Source organism: Amblyomma maculatum, chromosome 11, assembly GCF_055883805.1.
Source record: "Amblyomma maculatum isolate TAMU_Amacu chromosome 11, ASM5588380v1, whole genome shotgun sequence".
Taxonomy (NCBI): Eukaryota; Metazoa; Arthropoda; class Arachnida; order Ixodida; family Ixodidae; genus Amblyomma; species Amblyomma maculatum.
In genome coordinates, this window is record NC_139354.1 from 72,590,795 (window position 1) to 72,616,061 (window position 25,267).

General features: G+C 41.1%; 1 protein-coding gene and 1 long non-coding RNA gene across 3 annotated transcripts in view; one reads left to right on the forward strand and one right to left on the reverse strand.

Moving 5' to 3' along the window:
• The window catches only part of LOC146174152 (venom metalloproteinase BumaMPs1-like), a 57,284-nt gene extending 32,527 nt beyond the window's left edge, over nucleotides 1-24,757 (forward strand). The window contains exons 8-14 of the mRNA XM_084584096.1: nucleotides 8,291-8,436; nucleotides 9,244-9,293; nucleotides 15,544-15,652; nucleotides 16,583-16,750; nucleotides 21,038-21,179; nucleotides 21,589-21,690; nucleotides 24,539-24,757. Coding sequence (XP_084440222.1) covers nucleotides 8,291-8,436; nucleotides 9,244-9,293; nucleotides 15,544-15,652; nucleotides 16,583-16,750; nucleotides 21,038-21,179; nucleotides 21,589-21,690; nucleotides 24,539-24,592 — 771 coding nt within the window. The 3' untranslated portion in view covers nucleotides 24,593-24,757. The remainder of the gene's footprint in view (nucleotides 1-8,290; nucleotides 8,437-9,243; nucleotides 9,294-15,543; nucleotides 15,653-16,582; nucleotides 16,751-21,037; nucleotides 21,180-21,588; nucleotides 21,691-24,538) is intronic.
• On the reverse strand, nucleotides 2,452-7,283 carry LOC146174153 (uncharacterized). 2 transcript variants are annotated; one of them, XR_014701962.1, is made up of 4 exons: nucleotides 7,017-7,283; nucleotides 5,047-5,218; nucleotides 4,492-4,572; nucleotides 2,452-2,617 (listed from the first exon to the last, which is right to left on the reverse strand). It is a non-coding gene; the product is annotated as an uncharacterized LOC146174153 (long non-coding RNA). The 2 variants fall into 2 exon arrangements; XR_014701961.1 differs by having other exon boundaries at nucleotides 2,452-2,623.
• Nucleotides 24,758-25,267: the final 510 nt, after the last annotated feature.

Here is a 25,267-nt window from a genome sequence, read left to right on the forward strand (position 1 = left end):
CATACCGGTGCTACCAACTTTTATAAGTGGAAAATCCCATATAAAGCTCTTACCAGTCCTATATAAAGTATAAACAAGTTTATATCGGACAGTTTATGCCCGGTATGAATCTCATTCGGACATTCCAGTCCGGTACGCATCTCAAACTGGGTCGACCTGTCCGGTATGGAGCTCACATAGCGGACGCGCTATGTCCTGTTTAACTGAACCACAAGAACCTTTCATTTATGGAACTGATACCGGATAGAGTATTTCAACTTCTCAACTCAACCCGAGCGGATCATTGAAGCCCAATAGAAACGACCAGGCAGGATCCTCCTTGTACGCTAAGTAAGCATAAACACCATACATATTATGTGTTAGAACTATTCTGTATATGTGCAATACGCGTTTTTTTCACAAGTACCGCGTCGGTATGAAGACATCGAACTGTGGTCTGGCAAGTACAAACGAGCATCGCATCGCTTTTGCGCGGGTAACTGTCGCTGCAGCTTGTCTGGTCTTATGGTGCATCTTCATAACTGCCACTGAAGATCTGCTGCCTTCAATGTGAAAGTGCGAGGACGAACTTAGCGGTACGTTAGCGACAACAAAAATAGCTGGAGAATAAATTACACATCAGGGACCATCACAAATTCTCAGATAGCCGCATACCGGGAAACTCTCGCTAATGTTTATGCATGCAGAACTTAGTCGGATGTGCAATCAATTGACGTCGCTGCTCCGCTGGCAGCGCTGGAAGCTGAAACATGCAGTATTGAGGTATTATTACTCCAGATATCCCAGTATTTAGCAAAAATTACTTGCATTCCAAGACGACGACAAAGCACATTCTCGCTAGTGCAAAACGATATTCTGAGGTTTGCCTGCAAGAAAGCCATGCAATATAAAGATGCAGGATATCGATGGCCTCTCATGATGCCCAGGAAAAGGAATCAGTGTGTAGAAAGGGCAATCGGTGCATGACGACCACAATTCTACACCAGAGAAAAATATACAAAGTGAGATAGAGCACTTCTCGCTACATAAAGAGAAATATCAACATCATAACTATAATTGTTCGTAGCCTAAGGAATGAAGTTACTGTCTGTGGAGTGTCAGGGCCAAGCGTCAATACCAGCGCATGCGCGGAATTTTTCTTTTTCTGATTTGTCAAGTGTTGGCGTGTTATTTTGTAGCTCTGCATGTTTTTTTTCAGCCTAGTGCGGGTTTTCCTCCAGAAACCAGGGCCAAAGACCATACAGGACACTCCGGAATCACAGCTCCGCAAGGGTTCATGGGGGTTTAGTGTGTATCATTATCATTATCATCATCATCAGCCTGACTATACCCACTGCAGGGCGAAGGCATCTCCCATATTTCTCCACTTAGCCCGCTTCTGTGCTAGTTGCATCCACTTGACCCCTGCGGACTTCTTAATCTCATCCGCCCACCTACACTGTAAAAACAAAAACACCTTATTAGGTGTTTTCGCATGTCTATAACTAACACCCATGCACCCTTGAAAAAAAGTGGCTTCAGAGTGCCAGTACACCCTCAAAGATGGTGCTTCGGTTGGTCATAACACCCTTCTATGGGGCCAATGCACTGGGGTGTTTTCATCACCTTTACACCCTATTGCAGGGTGGAAGCAGTGGCATTGCACCCTTACACCCCTTGATAAAAATCAGTGCGGATAACGTCCATATATTGCATTCCCTAATTAGGAATTACTTTTGCCACTACACGTTCCTTAATGCTTTTCCTATGTGCACATTTGCAATCAAGCTTAATGGTATTCCTTTTAACCACCTGTAATGCCAAATGAGCATGTAAAGAGATGCTGCATGCCATTATTTTGACATCTCGAATGGCCCAAGCCAGTATGATTGTTTTTTCAAATTCACAAAGCATGTTACAAAAAAATGTCACACAGAAGGAAACTGGAAGTCTTTTATTCGGCCTAGAAGGGTCAGGGTTCGGGCTAGTGGGTGCTCGGGTGCTGGTGGAGGGGGGGGGGGCAGGGGGGCGCTTGGGTTCTGTTTCTTCATTGATGCGCGCTATGGAACCTCATTTATTTAACGATACTGCCACTCTCCACCGAGAGCCTAGCAGACGGGCAAAAACATACATGGTATGTACGTAAATACCTAAAAAAATGAAAGAAGCAAAACAGTTCCAACAAATGCAGACAACAAAGTATACAATTTTTTTCAAAAACAGAACCGAACAATGAACACAGCAGTATGGTGACATTTCTTAAAAAACAACAACAAAACTTTTAGTCATATGCAACAATAACCGCAGTACACAATATTAATCCTATGCTTTGTCAGTGTCAACGCGTGCGCTTGCATAAAATTCGGCATTAAGCAATAAAATAAAGCGTCGTGTAGCGCATCTTGACTTCGACACGCAGACGCCCAAAAAAGAGGTGCTCTATAAAGCAGCACAAATTGTCGGACACCTTGTCATATGTCAGATTGAACAGCCAAAATCGACCCATTATTGGAACAATACCCTAAGTAGAGTCGATGACTCGAAGAAGCTTCCGCTGCTGAATGAAGGGGAAATGCTCTTCAGCTTCTTTGATGCTGCTCCCAGTATATCCGACGCACGGCGTGGCAGGCTTTTCTTCCTGTTCCTTGATAAAATTGTGAAAGAAGTGCATAACAGAGCAGCTGTATAAATATGCCCTGCACCTGGCAAAAAGAAAATTCAACATATTTTCTACTCTATGTTTAGAATACGCCAATGCCCCTTTAGTGTACAGCAGTTTGCTAGAGAAGGGCCCTATCGGAAACCACTGGTGGTTATCTCACAATTAACGATGCAGAGTATACTGTTATGGTTGGTTCAGGAGGCACAAAGCCAGCAGTCTGATCAAGTCATAAATGAGAGCACATAAGGTCAACCCATTTTTATTCTTGCAGCATGCTGTTGCATGGTAATTTTAGATTATGCAAGCTATTTTATCAAACAAAAATGGCTACACTCATCAAAAGCACCTGGGTTAGAGAACTTCTATGCTGCCCTACGAACTTTTCATTTCACATGAACTGGAATGCTTATTACGATAGTTAAAAATGTAAATAAACAATAAACAGCTCTGGAGCAGGGTGTTTACTACTAAAATAATAACAGCTGGCTCAATTGAAGGCACTGGCCAAGTAGATACTGCAGAACCAAACAAAAATACGTGGAAAGAGCATACTTAGTGATGGGGCAGTACAAAAAAAAAAAAAAACAGTGCATGTAATACATAACACATAATGCATTTCTGAACTTTTGCACGTCTTCTTGTGCTAAGTATGAACCAGCCAAGCCCTAGGTCATCGCAATGCTTCCTGAAGTGTTTACATTTAAGGTTTAGTAACAAGGAAAAAGTGTTCTCGCTGCTCTATGTGGCAGTTCTGAAACTTCATCACACATTATTCATTGAAAGTGTACACTGGAACTTTGAGTTGAGCAACAATTACATGTGCAACAGCAGAGCATTACCTAACAACCAAACAGCAGAAGCTCTAAAAAATATCAACACTGAAGCATGGCATGTTAAAACATTTTCCACGCATAGCACATTGTATGCACAGGCATCCAGAACATCAGTGGTGAGCCTCAAGAGGCGGCAGGAAGCTCAAGTGTTCAAGAAGTTGTAATCGTTATAGCGGCAGGCAGTCTGAGCACTTTGAAATACTAAAGGTTCGAATACTAAAAATATGTTGACTAACTTGAAATGCAAAAATAACAATTTGAATTTATTGAGAATGTTTACTATAAATGAGAATGTCTATGACAGTGTCACATGGTCAATGCATGAAATGTTAGCATCTGTAGTTGAAGGCATTATATTTATACAGCATGAACCTTGAAACACAGCACTATTTTCTCCCAGTCAATGTGGTAAACCTAATCTCAGAAGAATTAAAATTATTACATCATTTCAAATTTGGCTAGCAAATTACAGCATTTTTTAAAACAACTATTAAACTGCATTACCCACCTTCAGAAGCCTGTAGGATAAGACAATGTGGCAAATATTTCTTTTGAAGCAGTCTCAGATTATATATTCCAGACATTAGGAGCATGTTAGGAACTAGCAACCCCCTTTCCAGCAAATGCTAAACCCCACCAAGCTGCCTGCAAGAGCCATTTGATAAAGCAATGCTGGTCCACTGCAGCAGAGTGCTTAGTCAAATGGCACACTTCACCAATCTTGACATTACCAGTGCTTCATCAGGTGACTCTTGTATGCAATACGACGTGGTAAGCATGTGATGGCAGGAGTCTTTTAAAAGTGCTTTTGATTGTACTTACAGTGCAAATAATCCTTTCACAGCAAAGAATTCACAGTTGTGATGAAAACTTGTGTAGTATTTCTATTTGAATTATGAATCACTAATACATATTACAAGTTAGACTGTAAACCATTTTAGAACCAAAGAAAATTCGCTAATAATGTCGGTTTCAAGTAGGCTTCCTGAATATTCAAATGACAAAGATAAAACTTACAAATGATACAAACAACATCCAGAGCTCCCGGCTGGTTCCCAATGTTTGCCAAGAGTTGCAGAATGCATACTGTCTGTACATCTACAATAGAAATAAGCAACACAACAATGGTGTACCTCCTTGCAGGTAAAAAGAGATAGCCGAGTTTTGAGGCGATACTTTATTGTCTAATTTAGGAAGGCAAATAAACAAAATTGAAAACATGTAGAGGCACGCAAACTGAAAGCCAAACATCTGACAGCAAAAATTAGCAAAGCTTGTGAAGATTTGAATCAGGTATCACCTAATTCGCTGCTACTAGTTGAACAGATTCGAAAAGGCTGCACCATTACAATGGAGAAGAACAATAGGTAATTTAAATTTAGCTAATGCGAAAATTTTTACATATGAAGAAATGCACAGGCTAGTTATGGTTTTATTATTCTTTCTGATGCTCAGCCATGTTCTTAGTATATCTATAAGGCAATGCAAAATGGCAAAAATGTAGGCATTTAGCGAAAAACTGCCAATTAGATAGCACATGCAGCAAACAGAAGGAAACAGCTTAATACTTACGCTTCTTTCTCCTTTCACGCATTCCCTCAGAACATACTTCGAGCACCCGGGCAATGTCCTTTTTTCTTGCACGAATGGTGTCCTTCAGAACCAAGACAAATGTCTTGCTAAGGCCAATTTCAACTGCCTCTTTGCCGTCCTTCTTGATCAGCATGTAGACGTCACGTAAGAACTGCAAGTTTGTGTGAATGGTAGCCATAAAGAATTCATTTTACTCAATGTTTCAAGTAGCAGAATATTAAAAATCATTGTACAAAAGCTAAGGCAATTGATGCCTTTGTACATATCTGAAAAAAAAAAAACTGGCATTAGCAAACAGCAAATACAAATATTTACTAAGGTTAGAAAACTGCAAAAACCATCAGTATTTTGTCACTCATGGCCAAACTGCAAGCAATATTAAGGAAAGTCTAATATAAAAAATAACAAAGCAAAAATTATGATCCTCCTTCCCTCAACTTGGCACACGGCTGAATGGCAATAAAATATGTAATATATCTTTAAATTAAGGATCCCCGCTAAGCTTTAAAAAGTAGGCTTCAATTCTTAGAGACAATCTACAGACATGCATCGTTAGCATATGAAAGTCAAATTGTTTTCTGCACCCTTTAAATCAGTAAACTGCTTTCAACACATACATTACAAATTTTTTAATAACAGTAAGTCACAAATTTGCCTGCAATATGCGCACTGTGATGAGCAAAGAAGGTAAACATATGCGACTAAGGCTATGATAACCGCTTCATATGTACTATTAAGCAAAAGACAAAAAAAAATGTAAACATCTGGTCAGAATCAAACTCTGTAATAGCAACATCCGGTACAATATTTGGCCACAGAATTCAAGCTGTCGACCTCTACTTGAATGCTGAGGCATCAGTATTGAATATCCATTTATTCTAGTCTAAAGACACTACAAAAATCGAGTAATGCGGTCAAACAGTTATGTTGAAATGTGACCACAAAAATAATGAAAACTGGATGGTTTGAACCACATCAGCTGACTTAGCACGTGTACAAGTGCCTTAATTGAAGTCTTGCTGAAAATAAAATACGTACCTAAATGATTCTTCGAGAGCGAAAGTAAACGCCATAACAAAAGCAGCATAATAAAAATGCAAATTCACACTCCATGCAACCGCAAAATATGGTCCCCGTAAAATGAAAAATGCTCCCATTGTGATTAAAAAAGGCAAATCCAGACGCGGGGAAGTTAACATAGGCTGATGATAACGGCATATAGTTCACGCAGTTTGGAATAAACTATTATGCAACCAGGCCGGCCGGCCAGCGCACTTCGATGCCGAGAGCACGAGCGCAGAGCCGTGCCGCGCTGAACGGCCGCCGAGAACGAACATAGCCTCCTCGAACAAAACGTTTAAACAGAAGGGCTGCGGGAGGACGCTCCCCGAGCAGCAGGAGGGTGCGCGCCTATGCTCCGAGTAAATAAAAAAAAAGGGGGGGGGGTCGCAGCGCTCCGAGTGAAAGATGACGAAGCATGAAAGAGGTTTCGGGAGAGCGAGCGCGAAGTGTAAGAGATAAGGGAGGAGGGAGGAGGGGGGAGTCGAGAGTGCTAGGAGAATTAAGGTAATACGCCAACATGCCCTTGCCGCACGAACGGAAACGGTAGAACAAAACCAAGTCGTTGCGAACTGAGCGCAAGTATGAAACTGTCAAGAAACCAAAATCGTTTCGTGAACCTCCTGCGCGTACAAAATGCAAGGAAACGTAGCACATACATTATTTCTGTTCAAGAAAGTTGAGACATGTTCTTGCGCGAAATCTGCGTAACTCGCCGCGACATCTACCACATCTGCGATGTCATTTTGGCAGCCAGGTGAAAACAAGCGCGTGTCTCACGTTTTCATTTCAGCACATTCTGGAGCGTTCCGGCACAAAAAGACACAGAATGCAGCAATCTGGTAGGACACTGTTCCCACAAAGCGCAATATGCGTGAGAATAGGCTTACCTTTACAGACGATTGCGTCAGCCGCAAAGTACGCTGTCCGCCTTCGTATCACCGGCACCGAACCAACCAGTGCGATTTCAGCGCGAATGCAATGTAGTCGCCGCATATACCTCTTAGTCAAGCAGAAAAAAAAATCGTTCATGCCTTCTTCTTTCGAACATCTCAAACATAAAGCGGTGCAGCAGTCCTTCGGCCTGAGCAAAGCAAAAAGAAGCCCGGACACTTGCCGACACAATAAATGCCAGTTTGCGTTAAACACCACATGTAGAAGCCACTTCACAAGCGTACACACTTCTGTAACACATATGCATGGGAAATGCAACACATTTCACGAGGGTAAACAACCGAAGAAGCACATTCAGCATTCGCTGAAACGTGGTCGAAGCGCACCCCACATTGCTAACGGCCATATTGTGAAATTTGAAAAGAGCGTTCGTACATACCGGCGGCCTCCTGGCGGTGAAATTTTGTTTCAGTTTCTGTTTCATTTTTTGAAAGCATTCGTGTGTAATTTCAATTTTAGCGTTACTTTTGGTGCTTTATTCAGGTGTTGGGTTATATTAGCAGCGCCGCTTGTGTATAAAAGGCTACGAAGTTACGCAGCCATATACCCCCAGCATGTTAGGTGATATTGCTTGCCCGTAACACCCTAAGGCATATTCTCCAACCAAAGCACCCCTTTGGCATGCAAGAGGTGATTTCCAATGGCACGAACACCCTAGACTCAGGGTGTAAGTGTGTTTTGAATCAGACAAATGCCCCAAAAGGTGTTTTTGTTTTTACAGTGTAACTTTCTGCCGCCCCATGCTACGCTTTCCTTCCCTTGGAATCCAGTTTATTACCCTCTGCGACCATCGGTTATCCTCTCTTCGTGTATAATAAACCGGTGTACTAAATCCGGCATGATACTTATAAAATATGTTTCAGTAGGGTAGCCGCTCTATTTTTTTGACTCCTACATTTAATGCGATATATGAAGAGAACGTAAGATGTATGCATACTTTTTTGAAATCGAGCGTTTGTGGTATTAGAATTTATGCATTGCATGAATTTCAAGGAATATTCTATGTAGAGTAGCATAATGAGATATTTATTTGAGGTAATTCATTGGCCAATCTATGGACAAAAGTCATGCTTGGAGCCCAAAATGGTCTCAACATAACGTATTTACCTTTTTTATAACGAATGGCAGAAAACGGAGTTTTTTCTCCTTAAACCTCGAAATGCACTCCTCATATGTAACGTAAGCACATATTTTCTACTCTGCGTTTCAGATAGAAGATGAACCATACATGGTACCTGTAAAAGGGTATGAAAGCACAAGAAATATCCTCTATGGTCAAACCATCAAGAACTTTAATGAGTACGTGAAGAAACAAACATATTACTCGGGTTCGGATATTATCTTCCTTCTTACAGGGTAAGCAACAACAACATTTGCAAAATAAGACTTAGGAATAGCAAAAATATTATAATGGCATGATATCAAGATCTTGCGCTAAAGAACATTCGCGTGTAAGGCATCACAAGTAATTACACAGCTTAAGTAGGTTGAACAAAGCGCGAGATTTTTTTCAGGGTGTTGATTAGCGGCCGCTAAGCGCATGATAATAAACATTAAAACCACGTAGATGTGGAACCTTGCCGCATCGCATTCATTTACTAATTGAAAAGTTTTTTAAATGCGCCAAAAATACATTGCCACGAACCACACGTCTGTGCAATAAAAATTTAGTTCAATCATTTTGGCCACAGGTCAGCGCTGCAGCTACAATCAATAGACGTCGTCATGTCTTAGAGGAGCACTTCAAGTGCGTTGGGTGGGCGAACGCAGACTGCAAGGCACAAGAGGTGCCAGAGAAGACTGCCAATTCTCACGTCATGAACACGTGGCATATACGGAACCCCTTCTCTGAACCAAAAACTCCTCTTGCAGCGTCCATATGTCACGCCAGAGTGTTACAGAGTGACATTGTTTAATTACTGGCGAAGAATGTTTGTCAGCGCTTCGTATTTGGGGCAGAAGCTTCCATTTCAAATATGATGAACTCTGTGGAGATGAAATTATATGCTGTATGCATTCTTGCTTTTACAGCACTGAAGGTTAACTATTCGAGACTAATAGTTTCATAACTTACGCCTAATGTGAACACGCTTCAAAGTAATATTCAGTAATATCAGTATTTTCGTGTATCAGTAACATAGGGTGAAACTGACTCTTTTTCAGGCGGAACATGTCTGAATGGAATGGAAACACCTTGAATTCTTGGGTTGGCGGCAAGTACCCCTTAACTTCCATACCATTAACAATTTATTATATGTGCCAACATGAGTCCTTTCAACTCTAAAACAGGATGCAGTTTAGAGCGGCGGCGAAAACTATCTCTTATCTCTGAAGCTATACCTTCATAGGTGCGGGTAAATGTGACGAAAAGAAGAAAATCAAACCGTTTCGATGCTAGTCTTTAAACTGTATCCCAGGCAGCACCAACTTTGGGCCCAGCTTTAAGACTGTGCTGGCAATGATCAGCCCTATGTAGGACCGGGTTTTGCCAACCTAATACCAACACTGGGACCAAAGTCTGCGCTGCCTAGGATTTTTCTTGACTGTTATCGGCAACAAATTCCTTTCACTTGCCGGCAGGACTCATGCCACAGCCTTCACGTTCGACGTATTATCAGGATAGGTGCAGAATACTCCAATTGGTTTTCTAACAATGTGCACTTATTGTCATTAGTTGGAATCTTATTTTTAGAAGCCTGCAGCTAGGCCGTGTGTATTGCGTGATTTTAACAAAGCGCAATGACATACATTATTGACCAATAGCTTTCAAGTGAACCGTGACTTGAATAGGGTCAAGTTATGAGAGAAGCTACTGATAACATTATTGTCTGCATTTCCCATCGCGCTAATTTCTTCACAGTAATATGGCGAGCATGAATTTTGATTTTTAAGGATGGAAGCCAGAACTTATCGCATGTTTAGGAGGAACCACCCATGTGAATACTGCCGAGTTTAGTTTGGTGGGTAGTACACATCATTAAGGCAGGTCCCATGAAGGACACCGCTTGAAAGCCACAACCCTCATTTTTGTGCCCGAACCTCTGGATAGTGCTCTGTTGGCTGCCTCTTCACATCCACATATAAACAAATCTTCTTCGGCTCCTCCTTTTTGGCCTATGCCGTTCGCTGTCTATTCCCGAAATGCCGGAGCTCGCTCTTCCTACGTTTTCAGCTTATATATGTGTGGGACACTATACTGTATGGTATGTTGGGCAATGATCTAGCGCCAAGGATTTAAAAAACAATAGTTATTTTACCATCACTGCAATACTTTGCTTGTTCTGTTCATATAACAAACATAAATATATATTACCGTGATTCAGAGAAGAAAAACAACTGCAATCAAATATTCATTACGAGACAAAGAGCTCATATTTTCTGCACCGCAATTGGCAACTGTATTAATTGCCAGAAAACTATACCAAGTTGCGGCTGCAAAACTATGGGGCATTTCATCTTAGCATGGTCAGCAAGCCGGGCCCAGAGCGCCTTCACGTAAGTAACCCTCATTAGCTAGAGTGAATTGTTGTCTCGCAAGAGAACTTAATTTTTAATCTTTGCTAAGTGAAATTTTCTATGATGCTTTAATTATTTTGAGCGCATGGCGAGCGAAAGAGAAGAAGAGATAAGAACATAGCTACGCATAAGCACTCTTTTTTCTAGTGCAATAGAGGAGTAGAACTTACTGCGTCCTAAACTACCGATAGCAAATATTGTAAATAAATTTAAATCCAGACTGACTTATCTTTTTTCAGTGGCTGAAATACAAAGCTTAAAATTCAATCGTGGTCTGTTTGTGTTCTAAATGTACACCCTTTGTAAAAAGTTCAGAGCCCAGGGGGCTTACTTCTGAGCCATAATATGTGGCTCGTAATACATTCTGAGGTATGCAAACTTGCTGAAGGCAAGAAAACGTTTTCGTGCTACCCTCTCCAATGGATAGGACTTCCACAGTTGTTAAAGAAGCCATAATAAGAAGTCATAAAGACGTCAAAGAAGTCATAACAAATGACAAAAGCTGTACTTTGTTTGCTGGTTGTAAGGTATTTGTTTTATTTTGCGACTCTAGAATGATGCGATCCTGCTAAATTCCTCTTTTTGCTTGCTTCATGTTTGTGCCATTTATTGCAAATTCAGCTTTCACGGTCTACTTTCAGGATAGCATTACTACTATTCTGTATTGCATTGCAACCACCATGTAACCGTCTCAATACTAAAGTATTAATAAATAAACAAACACTTTTGTTCAAATGCGTGATGATCTCAACAGGGCCCTACTAACGAACACGTACCATCGGCTTGGTTCCCGGCGTGACTTTTCTAACCGTAGATTATAAACAGGCAATTGCCATTAAACCATGCCAAGGGTTAGACAGCAGCAGTGCACTGAAGTGGTGATACTATTGATTCATTAGTGCGCATATATTGCAAATCAAAATTCGGGCGTAAAACTAAGGTGTAGCCATGAAAGATTGAATGTCATCCTACTCTGTTACAATGCACGCGCATAACTGATGTCAGACAGGTAATTAACTTATTCTTTGTCATGTTCGCACAGATATATATGCTTCTTTCACCGCACCTATGTTTGCATTTTCAACAATCAGCTTTTATCACTCGCAAATAATTGGTGGATGGTTCCGATCAACGATTTTAACAAGTGGAAGGGCCTGCTTGCATCTCGGCTCTCGCGATCTTGCCTGTCTACCTCATAGCTGCTTATCGGGTCTCTAACAAATGCAACACGGGGAAACGAGCTTGTGAATGTCTCAGATGGGTGCCTTAGTCAGGTCGACGCGACCAAAGTACACAGTGACATTATCAATAAAGGTACCACTGTATGCCTGGACGAATATGGTTTAATGAAGGTCCTTCATGTTTCTAAAAAATGATAACTTATCGGCCTCTGACGCCTCATTCGACTATTGTGCTAATTTTTACTGCCCAATAATCAAAGTATTATTTTGACACGATCCTGAAGCTACAGATTCATGTCGTTCATGAAACTTATTAACATAATTTCATCAATGTTTTACCGCGCAGTTCATAAGCACCGTTTTATGATTTACTACTGCATAAATATTGAGAAAGATATTTGAAGAGTTCATATAACCTATACCTTTTAACTTCGACATTAGCCGCGCATAAGGCCAATTGAGCATCAATAAAGTATGAAAAAAAATGCTTGTAAAGTGTGAATTGGGACGGGATCCATGATAATGAAGCTCCGATGACAAAAGGGAAGAAAGCTGCAGCTACGGCCAAGGTCAGCGCTATCATTCCATTTCAATGACGAAACTTATCAAGCATTTAGAAACACAAGCTTCCATGCATTGTTACAGGCAGCACACTAAAAAATGAATCTCTAATCCCGCTGCGAGATCAGTTATACACAGAAGAGCTACATAGCAGCATCAATCCTGAGGAAACATAAATGTATAGACAGCAATCACACAAGATGATTGCGGTCGCCCGTAATCCCGACTGAATCGCAATGAATCATGTAACCTTGTAGCAACAATGTTCCTCCGTACCAATTGAAATGAAATATTATACCGAGCGAACATCAGCACCCTTTATTGCTCGCCAGCATGAGGGCTAGTAGCGTTTGCACGAACAGTTTGAAGTCTCGCAGCATCGATAATTAATATGTATGGTTCCACCATTTCGAGTATAGCAGATAACAAACACCAGCACTCTTGCAAACCGCGCGTGAGGCCACACTGCTTGAAATATCCCGAGAAGGCATCAGGCTGGAAGTATGTTGCGACTTGCATACCTGGATAATGCGTGCCTTGAGGTGTACCAGCGCACTGTCGTTCGTTTACTATTCGCGCATGAATGTTCCTGGGCATATGCCTGGTCAGCGGCTGTATGGCTTCGCGCAACCCTAGGGACTGGTACATCGTAAGCAGCTCCCAACTCGGGTAGGTATTTTTGTATGGCAGGTTCAGATGGAAATTTAACATGCAGAGACTGATGCACATCAAGCTTGAAGCTCTTAAATCACAAACATTTATAAGCATTGCCTAAGGCAGTTGTCAGGAGAGTAGCATTTCATCTTATGACAAGAAAATGGTGGTCCTATTGACCTTGATACTATCGTGTCAAAAAACTGCCGGTTATTAGACACCCTACCCCCCTCATGTCGTGTCACCTACAATGAGTTAACTCACAAAATAATAAATGCAGAGATTCTAACTCGACCGCGGCGACTGCAATTCGATGGAGGTAAAACAGATGCATCCGCGTTGTGTGCAATGTCAGTGCAGATTAAAAATCATCAGGTGTTGGAAATTATTGCATGTAGCTGAACTGCGGCACCCGTTTCACTTTTTTTTTTCTTTCGGTAACAACTTCCTTTCATTCCATACAGCAAAGTTCAGATATTCACCAAGAAGTATGTCAGATTTGCCGCCTTTTTTTGCCATGAATCAAACGAAACCCGTCTGGAAACCAGCATTATTAATACGAGAGCATTACTTCGCTATGTGCCCAGGCTTTTGTCCGCAGACCGCGTACGCAGGCCGCGTCCGCAGATGCGTTCGAAGGCCGCGTCCGAAAGTCGTGTCCGCAGCAGTTGCAAGTAATTGAGAAGTGGTAGAGGTTAATGGTTTGGTTTGGTTTGTGGGGTTTAACGTCCCAAAGCGACTCAGGCTATGAGAGACGCCGTAGTGGAGGTCTCCGGAAATTTCGACCACCTGGGGTTCTTTAACGTGCACTGACATCGCACAGCACACGGACGCCTTGCTTTTCGCCTCCATCGAAAAGCTGCCGCCGAGGCCGGGATTCGATCCCGCGTCCTTGGGAACAGTAGTCGAGCGCCATAACCACTGCGCCACCCCGGCGGGGTAGAGGTTAATGAGTGGTGTCAGTCGATAGAGGGTGACGTAGTGTTGTGCCCAAAATAATTAGGCGAATAATTATTTTGGGTAATTAATTAGAGGCAAAGCAAGCAAAATATTGCCCGCAGAAGTTGTGAGTAATTGAGAATTGGTAGAAGTTATTGAGTGGCGTCCATCGGTATAGGGTGACGCCATTTTGTGTTACAAAAAATAGTTAGGCCAATAAGTTATTTAGGTAAATAATTAAATGCAAAAAATGTAAAGGTGAAGGCGAAAATGATCTCAATAGCCAATGACTTGGCGCCACATTTCAATATATCATATACTGAAATAGTTAAATAAATCAGTCAGTTAAGGTTGCACCAAAGATGTGACGTCGCGCAACCTCTAGTCAAGCGAAAAAAGGGCGTAGGACGCGATTGGTGCGCAATTTGAAAGTATCAAAGTGTAAAATGGGCAAATAAGAAGTGAAATATAGTGACGTCAAGGGTGTCACGTCATGCAACCGAGACTAGAGCTGTAAAAGGGCATAGAAAAAAATTGGCGCGAAATTTGAAACTACCTAAGACTGAAATAGGTAAACAAGAAGTAGTTTAATGTGAAGGAGAGGATATGACGTTATGCAATAAGAAATAAATCCGAAAAGGGGCATAGGAAGGGAATGGCGCGCAATTTGAAAGTACCAAAGACTAAAATGGGCAAACAAGAAGCAAATTAAGCAACTAGAAGCAACCAGAAGCAACCAATAGCAGCATCCGTTCTTTCGCCTTACCCCAATGCAGACTTTGCAGTGCTCTTTATTTTTGTCTTTCTTTTATTTTATAACAGCTGGTACCTAATTGCTTCAAATGGCTGATAAATAATATCCATGTGTATATGCCGCATGTTTGTCATGTCATTTCTAAACATTTTCCTTAGCAGTATCGTGTTGAAAGTAGCTAGCTGAATGAAAATATTCTTTACTTAAACACAAGATGAATATCGTGGACAGATACAACTTAAGCGGATATTCCTGTTCCCGCAATAATTACGAAATAGAGCTCGCTCTAGATATAGGCTTACGGCTGTAAAAATGTAGAATTGGTTAATACTTCCAGTTCCAGCCGCGTCGCTGTCGTGAAAACTGGAAATACAGGGCACATTGGCGTTGCTCCTCAGCGCCAGCCACCTTCCATTCTTTCTACATTCTTTCTGAGTGCTTTCCGACAACTGACAAGAAAGGCTAATGCAGACAGCGCGACCTGCTCTGTTACTATTTAAAGCTGCCACGATGATAATTATATCCGGCAGCTGGACGCTATGAGGATATGCTTCATAATAAGAAGCAAAGCCTAAAGCAAACAATGAGTACAGTGTACACTATCCGCTGTGCGCTAAATACAAAGAGCCCTCCTCCAGTACTCTGCACTGGCGAAGCAAAATCACTTATGATTTTGCTTGCCGGTGTGGATAACTATACTTTTTCTGTTTGTATAAAACTAATTCTTCACTTTAATGCATGTTTATTGTCAGCTTACGTTACATAGATTTCCGTGGTGCTGCACTGGAGAGCTGTATACGACTGAGTAAATATTAGTTTACCCAAAGTGTTCTTACATAAGGGTTCCTATCTTTGCAGGTTACGCTTATATAGGGGCGGCATGCACTCAGTGGAAAGTCGGCATGTCAGAAGAAAGAGTTGGTAGCTACTATGGAGTTTACACCTACGCCCACGAGCTGGCCCACAGGTAAGGGTTTGTTTCATAGTTTAGCAGAGAACCTGCTTATGGTATATGAGTGGTTCCGAGCGCTTCTACATGGGGGTATATTGGAGCTCTTGCTTTGGGCTGTTCACCTAAGTATGAAAATAGCTTTTACGTGCTACATGTGCAAGACACACTTTCGCTCTAGAAAGCACGGCGTTGGCACTATGTGTCGTTGCTTCAAAATACATATCATTTTTATGATGTTACGAAGTAGCCAATGAAGAAACATTTTTATTTCACTTCTTTGGGTCCTTTTATGCCAGTCACCAAACCCCAGTAATCTATCTGCTCTTCTTTGGAGTCTTACCTGATAAGTTTCATTTAGCCTTGTCTGCATCAGATAATATAACAAATTTTGTGTATCAGTATTCTGCACTCATTATCCCAAAACTTGAATTGTTGAATTTCAGGAATCTTATGGACTGCTGGTAAACACTGTAGGCCCCCAAACTCAGCTACATTCTATCAGGTGCTACAAAATTTTTAGTGCACTGGTGAGAGATTTTGCAAGTACATTTCACAGTTCGTGAGTTTTCACACTTGAGCTCAGGCTCATAGTAAACTTACAGCATATAGATAAAAATCTGTTTCGCTAAACGTTGTCCATCTACAATATGCACGTTTCTCCATTGAGGTGTTTGTACCCTAGTGTATTTTTTTTACAATGTACATGATGTTAGAGTGAATGTTAGTCTGTAAAGATTCGGACATTTTCATGCTGCTTTGTTAAGCGATCATACTTATAGCGGCTTTAGTTTCCAATATATTATGTTACCCATAACTAGATTACTTATATTGATTTTTGATATATAACTTATAGATGTGATTTGTCGTTGCGTATTAGAGGTATTTACATAATACTTTGAAGGTATACTGGATGGCTTTCAGCACATTCCTATGTTTTCATTACAGTCTTGGTTGTGCGCATGATGGTGATAGACCAGAGAACTGGCCATCGGGGCATATTGGATCGCAGGACTGTCCCTACGATGACGGCTACATGATGAGCTATAAGTTTGTGAAACCACACATGTATTCCTTCTCAAAGTGCTGCCAAAGAGAAGTCTTGAACTTAATAAAGTGAGTATTTAGGAGAGTTTAGTTCTCGATTTACGGATTGTTGGGAGGCAGTAATAGGATTCTTAGTTACGTGTGTCTAGTCGAATGATTAGTCCCTAACTGCAGAGCGAAAGCAAGTACATTAACCCTGATGTCCTGTAGAATTTTAGGTCACGCCCTACCTTAACTAAGGCTGTATTTAGGTTAAAGCACAACCTGAATCACGGCAATGCCATAATAGTATTCTAATGTTTGAATGCTCCCACTTAGAGCACTGTCTTGCAGAAGAGGTAGAGAAATGTGTCGGTTACCTATGTGTCCCAGTCGAAAAAAACAACAAAACTGTGTCAAAAATACGACGAAATATCCTGTAGTTCTCCGGTAAGCGTCAAATTTTTCTGTAGTTCTGTAGTTTTTATGTAGTATATTTCTGCTTTCTGTAGTTCTGTAGCACTTTTCTGTCGCAAATACAGAAGTTTCTGACCTTACTACAGAATGTTCGGTTGTCACAACAGGTTTCCCGTCAAAAACCGCTCAGAAATTCTGTCGTAACATCAGAACATTTTCCGACTGGGGTTAACCTCAGCAGTATCAACACATGCAAATTAATCCTCCACATATACTTCATAAGACGCAGTGTAATAAGCGTCAAAATCCCATCATATTTGCTAGGTATTGGTAGGCCGTGATATGACCAACTACTAATGGCACACAAATGCAAGTTATGGATACAAGTTTGTTTTCTAAGTGCGGATAGAGCATGTCTCCTTATGAGCGCAGCGGTGTTTGCAGCACCAAGCACCAACCAACACATTCCGTCTGCTGTTTCTCGACTTTACGGTTCTATCTCAAACATTACGACCCATTTAAATGACTTCGTGGGGTGTCACGTCCGGTGGGGGGTTTTACCTGAGTGTGAAGTTTGTAGACTTTATGTCAGGAACTGTTTTTTACTCGAATAAAGAAGGAGGCCATGTGCATTTGTGCATGCTTCTTTAAAGGAAACCTTAGGTTCATACCAGAGAAAAGAGTGAACAGAAGGCGAAGGAAACTGCATCCTATCCTGTTTCTCAATTGTTGTGAAAAAGATACCTCATGCCATTTTCTATCTAGCATGGAAGCGGCGTAAGAACAGGTTGCAGTAAATAGAAGCTCATTTTACTTAGTTTCGACAGCTGGACTAATTTCCTGTTTTTACAGCAGAAGTCGCTGTAAATTGACAGTTCAGTTCAGGCGTTCAGTCGTGTCCGACTCTTTGTGACCCTATGGACCATGTCACGCAACGCTTTCCGGTTTTTCACTATCTTCCTAACATCACATAACTTCATCTGCAGTGCCTCAAGGATGCCATCTAACCATCGCGTTCGCTGCGTACCCCTTCCCCGGCGACCCTCAACCTTTCTCAACATCAAATCTTTCTCCAGCGACTCCTCTTCTCATCAGATGACCAAAGTAGCTGAGCTTTCACTTTAGAATTTGACCCTCCAATGAGCAGTCAGGGTTTATGGTCGACAATATTGACTGATTTGATCCTCTGGCAGTCCAAGGAACTCTCAAGAGTCTTCACCAGCACCACAATTAAAACGCGTCAATTCTTCGGCGGTCAGCCTTTTTCACAGCCCAACTCTCGCATCGATACATCACAACTGGAAAGCCCATAGCACGAGTTATACGGATCTTGGTTGGCAGACTAATGTCTCTGCTCTTTACTAGGCGGTCAAGGCTAACCATTGCTCTCTTTCCAAGAAGGAGGCGTCTCCTAATTTCATGGCTGCAGTCTCCTTCCGAAGTAATCTTGGAGTCCAAGAAGAGAAAATCTGTCACAGCTTCCACTTCTTGTCCATTGATGCTCCAGGACTTGATAGGGCTAGACGCCAGGATCTTTGTCTTTTTAATGTTCAGTTTAAGCCCAAACTTCTCACTCTCTTCTTGTACGCGCATCAGAAGTCTCTTAAGTTCCACTTTACTTTCTGGCATTAAAGTGGTATCATCCGCATATTTAAGGTTGTTGATACGTTTTCCAGCAATCTTCATTCCAGCCGAAGACTCGTCCAGACCGGCCTTCCTCATGATGCACTCTGCATATAGGTTAAATAGGCAGGGCGGCAGTATGCAGCCTTGCCTCACTCCTTTCTCAATCGGAAACCAATCAGTAAGACCATGCCAAGTTCTGACTGTGGCCTCTTGCCCTTCATACAGGTTCCTGAGGAGACAGATGAGGTGAATTGGAACTCCCATCTCTTGGAGAGCTTGCCACAATCTGCTGTGATCTACGCAGTCAAACGCTTTCGCATAATCAATAAAGCAGAAGTAGATGGGTTCCTGGAGCTCTTGCTTTTTCCATGATCCAGCGAAGGTTGGCAATTTGGTCTCTAGTTCCTCTGTCCTTGCGAAACACAGCTTGCACGTGCGAAAGCTCCCGATCCACATACGGCTGCAGCCTACCTTGGAGGATTTTCAACATTATCTTGCTAGCATGCGAAATAAGCGCGATCGTGCGGTAGTTGGAATAATCTTTGGCACTGCCTTTCTTTGGAATGGGGATGTAAACTGACCTCCTCCAACCCTGTGGCCATTGCAGGGTTGTCCAAATCTTCTGACATAATGTATGCAGAATGTTAACAGCATCATGGTTGAGGTTTTGAAGCAACTCAGCTGGAATGCCATCAATTCCGCTAGCTTTGTTCTTAGCAAGGCCGGCTAATTCCCATTCAACTTCACTCTTCAGGATGCCCGGCTCGAGATCAGTAATCACAACCGTCTTATGTTGGGCTTGCACATTCGGGTCCTTATGTATAGTTGTTCTGTGTATTCCTGCCACCTCTTCTTTATCTCTGAGGCTTCAGTGAGGTCCTTGCCTCGTTTGTCCTTTATCACGCCCAGCTTAGCAGAGAAGCTTCCTTTGATATCTTTGATTGTCTTATACAGAGCTCTTGTGTTCCTTTATTGGCTGTTGTCCTCAACTGCTTGGCAATGTATGTTCAGGAAGGCATTCTTATCTCTCCTTGCTATTTATGAAAATCCGCATTGAGAACCTTGTATCTTTCTTTTTCCCCCATAACGTTTGCCATCCTCCTTTCCTCAGCTATTTGCAAAGCCTCTTCAGATAACCAGTTTGCTTTCTTGCATTTTTTTTGCTTTGGAACTACCTTAGTAGCAACTTCTTGTATTGACAAGGTGTCTCAAACCTTAATGCTGCGCTATAAATATTTCAAGTTTTGATGTTCACATAGCAGGCAACCCGATAGAAATGCGCCAAAAAGACTACTTGGGTGACACCATTGGAAGTCGCTAAGCGCTGCATTGTTTGAATTCCTCCTGCCATCCATATAATATGTACACTTGCTGTATTTAGGAAAAGACACAACCGTGGCAAGGCATATCACGACCTTACTTTTCAAGTTTCCTTCCATCGCAGTTGTTTGTGAATGCGCTCGGTGGAATCGACCAACAATGAAATGAACAATAAATAATAGTCCAAGACACGCAGAAAAGAAGAGTTGAAGTAACTTCTAAACGGACATAATGCAGCGTCATAGAGAATACATAAATATGTATCATAGCAGCATGCGAGAAACTTCAGAGAAATGTTTTGCGCTGCGTACTGTTCGGTACAGCTCTAGAAACTTAGTTCTTTTCTTAGGACAGAAACGAGTGAGGCAGGATGAAAGAGGTGCGGACGAGTAGCGGTAAAACGTTTTTGCCAGGTGCCAATCTGCTTTAATGACAAGACTGATCACAAACTGGCCTAACTATATATGGCGGTGTAGACCACGCAAGGCGGTGTTGTAGCTTTACCGGTTCATAATTTGGGAGGACCCAACTTGGTGGTGCAATGGTTACGGCGCTCTACTACTGTGCCCAAAGCTCTGGGATCAACTTCCGGCCGGGGTGGCGGCTTTTGAGACAAATAGCAACGCCCCCGTGTGCTCTGCGTTGTCAGGACACGTTATAGAACTTCGGTTTGTCGACATTTTCGCAACACTCCACTACGGCGTACCTCATGGAATGAGTCGCTTTAGGGTGTTAAACCCAATAAACCAAACCAAACCATAAATTAAGAACACTGCAACTTATAGGAAACATACTTCATATTGGTGGTATACCTTGAATATTTATTCGTGCTTTGTCATTTCATAAAAAAAAAGCCGCAGTAAATATCTACTCATTTCTCCCTATTATTGGATTTAAGGCTTAAATATATCTAATTTAAAACATTGCGGCAAATATGTAAAGGTTATTTCACAGTAACTCGTGATTGCTGTGGACCAATGGGAATCATACCGGCGTATTTTTTTCATCGTTCAGCCGACCCGACTATCGTTGCCTTTTGGAGAAGAATAGCCTTGAAACGGGAGCATCATCAAGCCGCCTTCCAGGAGAGGTATCAAGCCGAGATACTTATTGCAAAAAGGTTTACTACAGCTATCCTGACGCCCGAGTAGACAGGGTAAGTTTATGCCTTGATACAGTCTGAGAAAATGTGCCATATATATATATATATATATATATATATATATATATATATATATATATATATATATATACTATTCGTGCCTTATATTAGGCGGCAGCATTGGACATGCTGTTTCATCAATATAGTTCATTTTGGGTTAATGTTTTTCCCTAGTATTTCTTTTCAGTAAATAGGTCTTTGTGCTAAAAAACCCAGCTTACTTATCTTAAGTATGACCCAGGTATCGGTATTAACGCACCAATTCATGAACGTCATTCCAATTTGTATCAATTTGTATCAAAACGAAAGTTATTTGAGACATTTCGTGAACTAATGCAGGCCTGCTGCCTCTCATGTTTGCTTTGAACAGAGTAAATTTGATATTGCTTCTTATTGTTTGCAGGCACATAACATGCAAGACTGCATTGTAAGGTGCTACATAACAAAAGAGCTTGACAGTATGCTGATTTCGGCTGTTGACGGCGTGAAATGTAGTTCCGGAAAGGTAATACTATTTTAATGTTTAATGACTCTGTCAGGGGTCCCTGATAAAATGATCAGTGAATGAGTGGAAGGTGCCGGTAATTTGATATTGCTTACAACTGATAAATAATTCGAGCAACCAATGTCTGCCTGTAGACTTGCGTAAAATTGTGTCATTTTTGCATTCCATTGAATTCTTACATTCATAATTACTCCGTCAAGAAAATAATTATTGCTGCTTTATTAACGCAAGTTCGAAAGAAGGAATAAAACAGGAAAACTTGGTTTTGATTTGCAAAAGCTCGACATCAATAGTTGTACGTTGTAATTTTAAAATTACGAATACCCAATTTTAACACCTACCTCAGACGAGGTTTCCTTTGAAGATGTTGTCTGCCCTTGGGTGGATTGTAGCGAGTATTTATTCATTGGTTAAGATTTTACTACACCAAGGTGATTTCCCATAATGTTCGCACCCGCCGTTCTGCTTTCGATTTTTTTATCAATCGGGTATTTCCCTCGGATGTAGTTTTGTCATTCGGGTTAGCTAAGCAGTGCAGCGGATGCCGAGGACAGGTGGAGGTCTCTTGTTGGATCCCACCAGCATATCGAACGTTTCTGCGACTAAAGGGCATGTGATGAAATTGTACAGCTTTACTTTCGGGTCAACAGAATACTTTAGATAGCCCTAAAGGTCTAAAAACTTCGCAATTACCAATTTATTCGTGTTGGTATATTCTTTGAGGATCTCACTAAATTCATTTGTCGTTCACCTGCGGGTGTCTAAAATTTACCCCTAGATAATGTCAAGAATAATTTTATCTAAATATTTCCGATTCACGAATCCAGTGCGGATATAAAGAAATGGGTGTAGGGTAACAAAATGACCTATAAACACATGAGAAGCTCGCAAAACGCTGGAAGGTATTGAATTTTTCATTTCCGCCGCTGTCTGCTTGGTGATCGAGTTCATTTTTCGTGACGTTTGAAAAATAGTTGTTAGTATTATTCCTTCCGGAATCAACTGTCAACAAATGCATTTCAAGCAAATTTAGCGCTTGTGACAACCTTCAACATCATGAACAGCATCTTCCTTTCTGAGAAACATGAGCTCATGAGCATCTAGGCATTCGGATAGATGATAAGACACAGCTGAAAAGGCATTCAAATAAGAAATGCCAGGTATTCAATGTCGTTACGTACTTATAAATATTTTTGTCAACATTATTTGACAGTACTTTTTGCAAAAGAAGTTGTTGTAGGACACTGCAAAAGGGAAAACTAACCTTGCGAAGTTTCTTCTGCTCCCGCATAGCGTGATCCGTGAACTAGGTGACCAGCCAATGGTTACGTACTGCAAGCATAAATTTTGTGCTAGAAAAGAGCACAGGTTATCAATGGACGCTTCTTATACTTATATGAAGCATCTTTTTGTACAAGTCCTTTTCTGCGTAGTAATTATTGCATATGCAATCTGTTAAATCATGCAACGGCTAAAAGTGCTTTTTTTAGCTTGTGGGCTTTGGCTCCTACCACCAGCCGTTATCTGCACTGGATGGCGCAGCGGCAAATCATTTTGTTTGTTTGCAATATTGATGTTAGTATGGCGGTATCGCCGGGGAAGGTCCTTCAACAACACAATATTGTTTTAGAGTTCATAAAAACGCTATAGTAGCGGCAAAAGAGAAACATTGGTTTGCAAATTATTTAAGAGCTCGCATTGAACATTGTATTCTGAAATAAAAACGGTTCACTAAAGGAAAAAAATAAAAAAAAATGCGCGTTATTTGAAGTAATCCAACAACTGATATTGTAGTTCGAATTGAAATACTCCGACGGAAATCGGCCAGAGAACGAAGTTACAAAAGGCAAGCCAAAGTAAAAGCTTCAGTTCATGTGATCCTCGACCCGATTATATACTAGGAGTACTGAAATTAGGGCTAACATTTCCTTTGTTTACTATAATAGCCAGTCCTTATTTTCGTATCTCTCAGTGTTAAAACGCCGAACTAAAACTGTTCTTCGCAAGGCATGACGTACTGCTTGCTGCCTTATTGGCGAAAACCTTCGTCGTTTATTGTACACAAAGGCGCTTTAACGAATTCCGCAACAATGCGATGCTGACTACGGATTCAATATGTGCAAAGGAATCTCCACAAAAGAGTAACCTTCTGTCGTTCACATGATGTAAGAGTATGTCTGTGAGGATTAGTCGTCACACTTTGTATACTTTGCAGCTACAATCTAGAGATCGTAGAGCTGAGCGATGACACGAAATGCTCTCAGCAGTATGACTCAAGTGCTCGAAAAGCACACCATCTCAAACTGGGTTACCTGTCCGAAAAGCGTTTCATAAGCTGGGTACTGCTTAGCTAATATAAAATCAGCAGATAATTTTTATGTTAGGTACATGCTCGTTTGCATTTATCTTGAGAATAAATTTTGGTTTCAGCTCAAGAGGAGTTTTGTGCATAATCTTTGTATTGAAAGGATAAATTATAGGACGAGAATATTGGGGTATTGTTGCTACGTCGGTAGGAGATAATATGATTTCTCAAAAATATAAACTTACTTATGCTCTTTTATTCGTGTACGTTTCTCATCTTTCGAAGGGTGACCAACAGTTGACAAGAGCTCGTACATATAAAAGAAAATTGGACACGATGGCATTTTTTTTTTTTTAGTGGGCAAAGTATTTGTAAAGTTCGTGTAACTGTTGCAAGGCGCCCATGTTTGTGGCCCTGTATTGGGCAGACTTGTTGTAAACTGAACTAACATTTGATTTTACACTCGTTTTAGACCTTGCCTTTACCAGCAGGTACATGAGAATAGCATTCTGAAATGAAAAATACTTTCCAATTTCTCCACAGTATTGCATTCTGGGAGAATGCAAAAAGAAGCCTAAGAAGAGGAGATCTAAATAAACATGAACCACCCTAAGTACTACTGCTGTCACGATTTCACATTTTTCAGCACAATGAAGCAAGGAGGCCGGAGAACGCGATTTTTTTATCTCCATTTCAGGAACTTTATACTAAACATATTGTCAATAAATAGTTCTAAGCCTGTTTTGAGAATAAATCATATTCAATCTATTTTCTTGTCCTATATTTCTACTACTACTTGCAATCACTTTAGATTACCTACCTACTTAATTTCAGAAACTTATTAGCAGCATTCCTTATTTTGCCTTCATAGCTCTGAAGCTACCTTGAAACGATTTCTTCTAAGCCGTATTGCCGCCAGTGAGTTACAAACGAAGTCCAAAGTGTAGAGATCCGGATGAAATGGTGTCATATTCGGTCCCTTTGCTTCCATATACTGTAATGTCTAGCATGACATGTTGACTGTCTTTGACGCGGCGCTTCACATCTTATATCTGCACCGAATTTATCGCTAGTTAAAAAGCTTTAATAAATACCTTACTTAGCGTTCCTGCATTCTAGTTAGAACACAAAGTTGCTTTGAAGTATCTAACTAAACATTACAAATTGTTTGACAAAGCAAGTAATAAAGGAGAGAATGACATCTCAACAAATATTCAAAATAGCCTGTAGATTTATGTTCTGGCTTAGGTAGGCTGCCTGTTATTTTTCGTG